At 34.6% G+C, this 11,385-nt stretch overlaps 1 protein-coding gene across 1 annotated transcript; it reads right to left on the bottom strand.

The window, feature by feature from the left end:
- Positions 1 to 8,857: 8,857 nt before the first annotated feature.
- Positions 8,858 to 9,514, bottom strand: LOC133300386 (pectinesterase inhibitor 9). Its single transcript, XM_061499917.1, has one exon. The coding sequence runs from the start codon at positions 9,512 to 9,514 to the stop codon at positions 8,858 to 8,860; it is 657 nt and encodes a 218-aa protein (XP_061355901.1).
- Between the last annotated feature and the right edge of the window lie 1,871 nt (positions 9,515 to 11,385).

Genomic DNA, 11,385 nt, shown 5'->3' with positions numbered 1-11,385 from the left:
TCTTTTTAATTGTTTTTAATTCTGAATTTACAAGCTATTAATTGTTTTTAATTTCAATTCTCTTCATCTCAATCTTGGTTGTCTAACTAAATCGCAATTAGTGAACTAATGCTTGAAAACCAATCCTCGTGGAAACGATCTCGTACTCCGGTACCGAGTCGTAACAACGGATAAAAGTATAGGATTTAGTAAAAAAAATTATCTCTGGCAATGGAGCCAAAAACTTGTTTGGGTTTCTCGCAGCGTATCGAGAAAAACACATTCGTTTCCAAGATTATGACTTTTGGTCCTTTTTACAATCAGTCAAGGGAAACACATTTGTTCCCTAGAGTGAAGACCACTTAACACAAGTGCACGCATCAAGTAATAAAGAGAGTGTTTATTTCCGGATTATCATTCCCAAGGAGAAAGTATTGCTAACTGATATTTTAAGCAATGTTAAAGAATGAAAAGAATAAGCTAACAATATTGAACTGTTCTGGTCGATGTTCCCAAGTATCCTGAGAGTGTTTCCTTGTGACAAATGGTTCAGTTTAACTTCAAACAATTTCTTGTGTCATTATATACTCAAGTCTTTCCTAATACAAGGAGGAACGACAAATTATAGGAATAATAGTTGTGATGTGGTGTGATGTGAAACGAAAATAAAATGCAGAAAAATAAAATGAGCAATAGCAAGGAACAACACGAGTGATGTGATAAACAAAACGAAAATTAATGAAAAGGAATGGATACATTAATCCACTCTTAAACCAATTGCAATCTAGGCTCAAGGCCTTGTCCAATGGATTTATCCAGGTCTCTTTAAAGCCAACTCTGACTCCTCAGCTAATGTGCTGAATGGTATACAAAGCCCCATATTCCTATGGCGACTACATTCCCAATATTGATTTCGTATAGGACCTTTAATGAACGAGGTGGTCCTTTATTCCTAAGGAAACCAGTGAAGTGTTTCCACACTCTCACCTTCCCCCTACTGTTTAGCTGTTTGAAATTCCTTCCCCTTGGAAGTTCTTTTCTCAATCATGTTCAAGGTCAGTTGATATAAGATACTAAAACATTAAACAATAGAAACCCAAAGGGTTCAGTCATAGAGTTTCAAAGATAGAAATTTAACAGTTTCATAGTTTCTCCAATCCAAAAAGAAGTTAGCTCATGTTTAAAGACATGGCTAAGAATACATACAAAATCTTAACAGCTTGAAATACCATAGACCCGAGATACAAGTTGATGAAGACGAGTTGGTTAGGGTAGAAAATATACAATGTTAGGCTTTCTACCTTTGTAAAGTTCATAGTGGATTTTCTTAAGGATAGACCTAATTAGTGTGCGGTTGATCACATAAGAAATGGTACTTACCGCATCAGCCCAAAAGTACTTAGGAAGATTGCTTTCACCAATCATAGTTCTAGCAAGTCCTTCTAAGAATATATTCTTCCTCTCTACCACTCCATTTTGTTGAGGTGTTCTAGGAGAAGAGAAATTGTGGCATATGACATGCTTATCATAAAATTTTTCAAACTTTAAATTTTCAAACTCACCATCATGATCATTTCTAATATGAACAATCTTCGTGCTTTTCTCATTTATGATATGCTTTACTAACTTCTTAAAAGATTTATATGCATCATACTTGTGTGACAAGAAAAGTGTCCTAGTAAATCTAGAATAATCATCAATGATTACAAATGCATAGTAATTATCACCAAAACTCGTTTTTCTTGTAGGACCAAACAAAGCCATGTGTAATAACTCTAAAGGTCTAGAAGTAGAAACAACATTCTTACTTTTAAAAGAAATTTTAATTAGTTTCCCTTTTTGACAAGCATCACACAATCTATCTTTTTCAAACTTGAGTTTAGCAATCCAATTACTAAATCTTGTTTAACTAATTTATTTAGATGATTCATTCAAATATGTGCAATACGCCTATGCCATAACCAAGTCTCATCACTTTTACTTATCAAGCATGTAGCATCACTTGAAGAACAAGATCAATACCAAGCATATACACATTATCAATTCTATGACCTATGAATTTAACTTCATCATCAAGCAAACTAGTAATATGACATGTTATGGAATCAAATACAATTTTAAATTGCTTATCACAAAGTTGGCTAATACTAAGCAAGTTATGTTTCAAACCTTCCACTAAAAGCACATCTTCAATTAAAGTAGTAGAAGTGTTACAAATTTTGCCAATCCTAGTATCTTGCCATTTTTATTGTCTCCATATGTAACATGTCCATGTTATTTCATGATGATTGAGGTGAATCTTGTAATATCTACGGTCATATGCTTGGAACATCCACTATCAAGGTACTACTTGGTGCTTTTTGCCTTCAAGCACACTTGTACCTACAAAACAAGTAAGTTTACTTGATTTTTGGTACCCAAAGGCTCTTGGGTCCATTTTTGTTAGGTATGGGCAGCAGCCCATCATGTGAAAATGATGGATTGAGAGTGCCTTTAACAACCCAAATTTGTTTGTAACCTTTCACATCTCTCCTATACTTGCATTAGTATGAATTATTACCTTTTCTTTCACAATAATTGCATTTAATGAATTGACTCTTAGACATATATTCATGGTGTACATTTGAAGTCCTTTTAGCATTTAAATGATGCATGTTAGGCTTAACATAACCTAATGTAGGAAATCTTAGATTTATGCGGAAGCGGTTTAGGACCTAGTACATTGGTATGCTTACCGAATCATCTTTGTTTCACAATTACCTCTCGGTGCGCAGGTCTCGTGTAGAATCTTCCCTTGTAGGATTCTTCTTCACGAAAAACTCACCTCAGCGCCGCAGCACGAACAACCTCCTTGAAGCTGGACTGTGGCAGATCTTCCAAACTATCTCTCGAGGAGGAAGGGGAAGTGTGTGGGCACTGATTAGATTCTGAGCTTGCCTCTTTCTCACAAAAAAGACCTTGGAGGCTGATGACTTAAGAGGTACTATTTATATGGGTTCCAAGAAACCCTAGCTCATTGGGCTCTAGGTTCCTTGGGCTCTTCTCATACTAATAACCCATTTGGGCTTTAGTAAAAGAGCAAACCCAACAATCTCCCACTTGCTCTTTTGGATACAAACTTGAGTCGTAAAACCCAAGATCATGTAACCCATAAGTCATCATTTATCCGAAAAGTTATGCTTACCGAATTATCTTTGTTTCACAATTACCTCTCGGTGCGCAGGTCTCGTGTAGAATCTTCCCTTGTAGGATTCCTCTTCACGAACAGCTCACCTCAGCGCCGCAGCACGAACAACCTCCTTGAAGCTGGACTGTGGCAGATCTTCCAAACTATCTCTCGAGGAGGAAGGGGAAGTGTGTGGGCACTGATTAGATTCTGAGCTTGCCTCTTTCTCACAAAAAAGACCTTGGAGGCTGAAGACTTAAGATGTACTATTTATATGGGTTCCAAGAAACCCTAGCTCATTGGGCTCTAGGTTCCTTGGGCTCTTCTCATACTAATAACCCATTTGGGCTTTAGTAAAAGAGCAAACTCAACACCTAAATCATAAGTAACATGTGTAGGTCTTTGTCTACTAAGTATAATATTCAAGTTCTCCCTAACACATGTAAATTTTTTTAAATCATAATTTAATCTTTTTATTTCATCCTTGAACTTTTCACATGTAGTACATGATGTAGATGATGATGATGCACCATTAGATCTAGATAGCACATAACACAAGTAGTACTAGCCTCCAACAACTTTAAAGTTTCATTTTCATTTTTAACATCATCAAGTTGTTGATTTAAGCTAGCTACTTGTTTCAACAAATCATCGTTATGCCAGAAAACAACAACCTTCATATCCAGAACTTAGTTTGTTAAAAACTTCTTGGGCAATGGTTGTCTTGCCAATACCACCCTTAGTTACTGATATTTGTTATAATTTAAATACTTTTATATATGTAAGTAGATTTCAACTTATTTTTATTTTTTAAATTTTTTGGGCTAATTTCTTGTCTGTGTCAATTGGTTTGTGTTTTAAGATTTTTAGACAACTACTAGAAAATTCACAATCAGCAAGGGAAAAATTCCCTTGCAAAATAGCAAAATTCTCTTGCAAAAACTGTCTGCGACGGAATTTGCGAGGAAACACGGTCCCTCGCTAAAACACTCGTCGCAAATAGATTTGCAAGAGAAATTTGTCGTATGACAATTCCCTCGCAAATTGCTACGAAAAAGTTCCCTTGCAAAAAAGTAAATTTCCCTCGCAAACAACAGATCTATCTACAGTGTTTTCCCGTCGCAGATTGCTACGGAAATTGCGGGTATAATTTCCCTCGCAAATTTCCGTAGCAGAATTTGCAAGGGTTGTATTAAATTTCCGTTGCAAAATTTGCAAGGGAACATTTTGATTTTCCCTCGCAAAATGCTACGAATTTTGCAAGGGAATTTGAAAATTTTCGCCACAAATTCTGGAATTAAAATAAAAAAATGTATTAAACTTTTGTTAATTTTCCTGTAAACAGCAAGGATTCCAAATGAACATAAATACATGAATTGAGCAACAGAAATCCAAAAAAATACTAGATAAACAATTAAACTAAAATTAAATAGTATATCAACAAAAGTGAACAACAACAACCAACAAATCTACAACTAAAATGTCTTTAAAGTTGTAAACAAAATAAAACATACAAAAAATATATGATATATCTATGAAGTCCTAAAAGAAGTAAAACATACAAACAACAACTAGTATGCCTCTAAAGTCCTAGCAAAGTCGTCGTCATCATCATCAGGGTCATCATCCGGCGCCGGTCCCTTCGACTTGTTGTGGTTGGCTTCCTTGTCCTGCATTAAAAGTCGGAGTTGTTCCTACATTTGTTTCATAATGTCAGCTTGCTGCTTCATAAAGTCCGCTTGCTGAGTTAGCTGCTCTGTCGTAGCATGCAATTGCTCCTGAATCTGGGAGTGAGACACCCTCATCCTTTTAAGCTCATATGCAAATACATTATTATAAAAGAGTAAGTTAAATGTTTAAAATAAAATATTAATAGAATAGAGATTGAAAAATAAAAAAATTAACTATGCATTGAGTTTACCTGCAAAAACACTAACAACCTGGGTAGAGGGCCGCTTACTAGGCTTCAGCCGGCTAGCATATCCTCCCAGCCCGACCAACCTTCCTTTCTTGTTGAATCCACCTGCAGCTGTAACCAACATGTTCCCATTATCAGAATAGGAGGAGCTGGATTGACCGTCTGTCGCCGCCTGTGCGGACCTCTCCTCTTCAAGTTTTTGATAATTTTTCTGCAAGTAAAGAAAAACTAGCACACATATGGACATGTAAAACATGACATAAACCATCATAGAAAAAACAAACGTCAAATAATAAATGATCAAACCGCTATTAGCTCCGCTCTGGGGCCTAACCACCGCCTTTGACTAGCTTCAGGCTGCTGGGAATGAGTTTGCTCGAAGGTAGCCCAATCAACCTTTTCAGGCGGCACTTCTCCAGAAGCCTCCTGGAAATACAAATGAAAATCATTAATTTATTAGTTGCAAGTACGAATTGTTGAATACCGAACTAGAAAACAATTGGGAGGGATAACTAAAGGTACAAATAAAATAACAAGAATGTGATGTTTTATTACAGTGTTCTAGTAGTCAAATTGGTTTACAACAATCAAAAGCCCTTTTGAGGGAAGGGTTCGAATCCTGCTTCCATATACCTTTACATTTTAATAACTAATTTTTTTTATTTTCACTTTTACCATACTTCATGTTTTAATGTAAATTTTTAATTATAATTTCTTTAACATATAATAATAATTAAAATTTCATTTAATTAAAATATTTCAAATTAATTAATTTTATTTCCAATATCTATTAACATACTTTTTGTGTCTAAAATTAGGCTTTATCTCCGTTTACAAACTTTTTTTACAAATTTTTACAAATTACACTAAGGAGAAGGATCCGTTTATTTTAAAATAATGGCAAAAAATAATAATATTATTCATATATTTTTTCATTAATAGTATTGATCATCACATTTTTAAATTTTAATTATTAAAATTTTTTTACGATAAAGTTACGTATTTGTTTCTTTTTTCTTTTAATTACCTTTTTCTTATTTATAATATTAGTTTTATATTTAATAATTTATAATACTCGACTTTGATTGTTCCCTCCCATATTTCATCATATTCAAACATTAAATAATTCAAGTGTTTATATTGCGCCAACCATTATTTGGCGGGAGTAAGAAACATGGTTTAAACATGAGGCTTAACAATGTCGTACCTATTCTATTGCATTTTTTTTTCTTATAAACCACATGTCTTCTTCTTCATGAGAAGCAATTATGTGTGTTGACAAAAGTATCAACATCATGGTGGGGCTAACTAATATTGAGGACAATCAAATGGTTGAGCAAAAAGATATTCCCCTTAGAATCTTACTGCCCAAAATAGAGTAGGAATACTGTCATCCTCTGTTTTAGTTGCACGAATCTTTAGAGCTCCAATCGAAAAAATGACCGTTAGATATAAAGTATAATAAGCGCAACTCTTACTTAAAGTATTTTAGCACGATCCAACGGTGGACTTAAGAAAAAAACATTCTCTCAAGATCGCTGCCTAAAACAGAATCCTACACACAAACCACTTCGGTTTGGAATTTCTCGTGATGCTACAGGCCTCCAACCAGAAATGCCACCGTTGGATATGAATAATGATGAGTCAGGAATATGCCAACAAAATCTCAGCTCGATCAGACGGTAGATGAGGACATATCGAAAAATGATCAAGGACTGTTCATTCTTGTTCTTAAATTAGCTTATTTTCTAAAGGTTTCTTCTCTCTTTTCTCTTATTGTGATTGATTTCGCTTGTATTCTTGTCAGTAAAATGCTACTCACACACATTCAAAGTTATATGTGTGTGTGTGTGTGTGTGTGTGTGTGAGCTCCAATCGACAAACTGACCGTTAGATATGAAGTATAATGAGTGTAACTCTTGCTTAAAGTATTTCAGCACGATCCAACAGTGAATTTAAGAAAAAAAACATTCTCTCAAGATTGTTGCCTGCAGTAGAATCGTACACACATAGTAGTGTTGGTTTCGAATTTCTGGTGATGCTACTAACAGAATCTCAGCTGGACCGAACGGTAGATAAAAGATATATCGTAGAATGATCAAAGATTACTCCTTCTTCAATTCTTCTGTGAAGTTTCTGAAATGGCTCTCTCTATTTTCTCTTATAGTGACTGATTTTCATACTCCCTTGTCTTCAAAACGCTATTCATGCACGTTCAAAAGGCTGCTGAACATCTTGAATTGGGAACCCTAGCTTTCTTTATTGGGCTGGACTTGACTTTTAATTAAGTGGTTAAAGCCCAACTACAAAGACCAATGCCCTTTTTGGTGGCATCGGAAGCATGTGTCACTTTTCATTTAATTTGTACAGTGATGACGACGAGGGTGGTTGGAACAGGAATCTTTCAGACATTTTTCTCTGCTTCTCATTATTGAACAATTTTTACACACACCTTTAATATCAACAGAGTCTTATCTTTCCTATGACTAGCTCACATAGGCACTACTGTCACTACATGCACTCAATGTCTGCCATAAAGGATGCGGCGACATATTTAATGACTTGTTCTCATACGCATGATGCGGCGACCAATTTATGCCCTTGTCCCTTTTAATTTTGATTTATATATTATTTTTTAATTTTGTGAGGGAATATATTCCCTCGCAATTTGCGAGGGAATTTGAGAGAGAATATATTCCCTCGCAATTTGTGAGGGAATTTGTGAGGAAAATTGTGAAATTTTAGTTGCAATTTTCAGATCCTAAATTTTGCGAGGGAACTTCCGTCGCCAATTTTCTCTCTCGCTGTTTCCATCATAGACTTATGATTCTTGCGAGGGATTCAATTTCCCTTGCAAATTGCGACGGAATTGTGACCGAACTGCAAGGGATTCTGCGACGGCAATGTAGTAATGGAAATCTTGCCTATTTTCCCTCGCAATTGTTTTTCACTTGCAAATTCCGTCGCAGTTTGCAAGGAAATTTTTCCCTCGCAAATTTCCCTTGTTATTCGTGACTTTTCCAGTAGTGGAATTTGTTATACATTGGGTTATGAAAATAAAGTCAAATTTGTATTTGTTAAAAAAAAAAATGTAGTTAACAAAATACTGATTGAACTGAATCAATTGGTTTGCTTTGGTAGAAACAAATTGCTTGGTGCTATATATAAAAAATTCGAGCAATATAGTTCGGATAACATTTTCCCTCAAACTAAATATATTATTTGGGGGAAAATACGCTGCTTGTGTGGATATTTTGTAGTTGGTTGTGGGCGTATCATGGCTGAACCAAGCAATTATTCTTTGCATTCACATATCAATATTCTAATTCTATCATCACCTTCACGCCTTTGTCTTAAATCTTGCGGTAAGATAAGTCTCCTTTCTTTCCGATGGTTTGGAAATGTATTCTTATGAAAAAAAAAATTATCAATCTCTTTCCTTATATGTATTAAATAAGTGGAGTTTAATTAACAATTGTGAATATCAAATATCTATGAAATGAGAGATACACAAATTTTTCACATATAAAACTTTTAACATGAGAATTCATTCCGGCTAGCATAGACAGCCTCAGCCAAAGGATTGTAATTAAATCCATTACCAACGAATTAATGAAAACAATAAATAACAAAATACAGAGTCATTTATGAATACAAATAATTTATGAAATTACATTGATACATCCATATTACACTTGAATAATAACGATGTAAACCCCACCCAAAGAAAAAAAACATGTAAATCATCTACATGAACAAACAAAGGGTGGTAATTAGCTATAGCTTTTTAGACTTTAAGGCTTCTTGGTGGTTCTAGCTGCTTCTTGCATGTACTTAGATGCATATCTATGAAACAAAGCAAGTGCATTACTAGTGACTTCTGCAACATTCTTGGCCTTAACCCTAATAGAAGCTGCTCTCTTACTCATCCTATGACCAGGGAACGAATACACACAACTGCTAGCATCTGTTAAAGCAGTACTCACCCATGTTTCAACATTACTTATGTGCCACAAGACATCATCATTGATGGTGTTGCTACCACCTTGGTCGTTGAACCTTCTTAGTTCTTTAATGGCTTGGCTAAGTTGGTCCACACTATCAGTGATTTGATTCACGCAATCTTCTACCGTTAGGTACTCCCTTTTGTTCTTTATTTCCTTGAGTTCCTTTGCCACTTTCAACAAGTACCATCTTGTTTGTAGTGCTCTAGAGAGGCTCACTGATAAGGCAACATGTGCTAAGTGTTGAGGACCATCTATGGTGGAGTTGTTGACAAATTTTTGAAGGCAACGAATGCAAAGATCTGGGTAGAGGGTGCCATTGCAAGAGGACTCCACGTAGGTCATTGTTTGTGAATCATGCTTGGCCAAGGATGGTTCAACATGGGCAAGAATTGAAAAGAAGAGAAAGATGAAAGTGACTAGCAATGTGAGGTTGAGTTGTGCCATATTGGATCACAATTGAAGCTTGGTTAGCTATGAGTTTCAAAGAAGAGAGTTTTCAAAGCTCTCAAATGATGATTTTCAGTTGAAGAAAATGGCATTGGGGTGTGTTGCTTATATAGAGAATTCTTCACGTTATCACATGCATAGCTACTTGTTTTTTTTTCCTATGTTACGTTATTTTATGTCCATTATACGTGCAATGAGTTGCGCTATAGGACTATTATAAAATATTAATAGGAGCTGGTCGGTCAGAAATCTGAGATTAGAATTAACATTGACATTAATTAAGGATACATTATATTATTATCGTATGTGTAGATAATAATAGATTCATATCAAAGATAGTCCACCCTAATACCAAGATGGGGTGAACCCTAGTTGAAGAAGCATGATTTCCTTATTTGAGTGCAGTGGTTATGTAAAGTCATGTGGCTCAAACTTTTCTTGTTACACGTTTAAAGGATTAGACTTTTTGAACTTAGATTGTAAGAACTCTGATCAAGTGGTGAGAGAAGAAAGAAAGAAAGAAAGAAAAGGGTAATATGATGCTTAGGAAGGAAAAATGTATGAAACTTGAATTATTGGTCACAGTTTAATAAGAGATTGTTGATGATTCTGCTGGCTGAATCAAGGTACAACATGGAGTTTTTAAGGCGATTCAAGTGGGTCTATGTCCACTGGGAAAGAAGAAAAAAAAGTAAGATGGAAGACACGTGTGTATATGATCAACGATGGCTGGCAAAATATAATGACAACCCCATAAATGAAGCTTAGAAGGTTCCAAGAGACACAATTTGGATTACTAAAACTATAATTAATAATGCATCATTCTATGGTCAATTATTGGTTGTTGAATTTCGCAAGTGGGACATTGAGACAGAGTGATATTGCGGAAATAATAAATGCTAATCTAATATTATGTATATAAAAAAAAAGTCCAATATGATTTCTGTTTCTCATTTTTGTTATACTACAGATTTATATTTTACATATATTGGATTTTTCTTTACCAATATTTTGCATGTACCAAGATACTTCTACGTACCAAGTTATTAAATATTTTTTAAGTTTTCAATTTAATAAACATTTTTTTTTTTATTGAATACTATCCTCTTTATTCTTGTTTCCTTGGTACCTTAAAAAATCGTTTGCATATCTCATAAAATAAAAACTATAATTTCACTCTTTCATTAACTGTTGCGGTATTCCTTTTAAGTTGTACTACGACAGTTAATCTTTTATTTTTGTTTAAAGGGCCAGGTTCTGTGGTTAAATAACTTAAATTGTTTCCTTGTCTTAACTTCAATTAGGGTATTGTGGCGTCACATGCATTGATGGTTGTATTAACACCGGGAAAATTGTTTATCTTTTTAAATAACATAACTTATATTTTTTCACTCTTATAAAAAGGTGGGATCACACATTTATTTTTTTTGTCAACTCTCTCACCTTTTTTTCTCTCTTAAAATGACACAACTTTATATCCTTTAAAATGATACACACTTTTCCCATTAAGATATAGGAATTGGAAGAGTCAATATTCAAATTGCTCCTTTTATTATAACTTTGAACAGGGGAGGCCAGATAAGGAATGATAAGATAAACAACATCGTGTTTGAATAGAAGATGATGGCCCTCAATAAAATTTGTTTCATTGGGAATCGTATCTTAAATGCTACCTAACCATGCCTTTCTTGAAATTTAGGTAATCCTGGTTAGGTTTCAGGGTTTGAATGCTCGGATACCTAGAGATTCATGTAAATCTAGGTTGTTTTACATGACCTACACATGTTTTCTTTTAATAATCTCACACCTCATATTAAACTAAATCAAATCAATCTAGGAATTAATATGTTGTTAAACAATGCTAGTGA

The sequence above is a fragment of the Gastrolobium bilobum genome, unplaced genomic scaffold (genome assembly GCF_033153095.1).
Source record: "Gastrolobium bilobum isolate Gb01-03AN ecotype WA unplaced genomic scaffold, APGP_CSIRO_Gbil_v1 utg28843, whole genome shotgun sequence".
Lineage (NCBI taxonomy): Eukaryota > Viridiplantae > Streptophyta > Magnoliopsida > Fabales > Fabaceae > Gastrolobium > Gastrolobium bilobum.
This window is presented reverse-complemented; position numbering and strand designations above follow the sequence as displayed.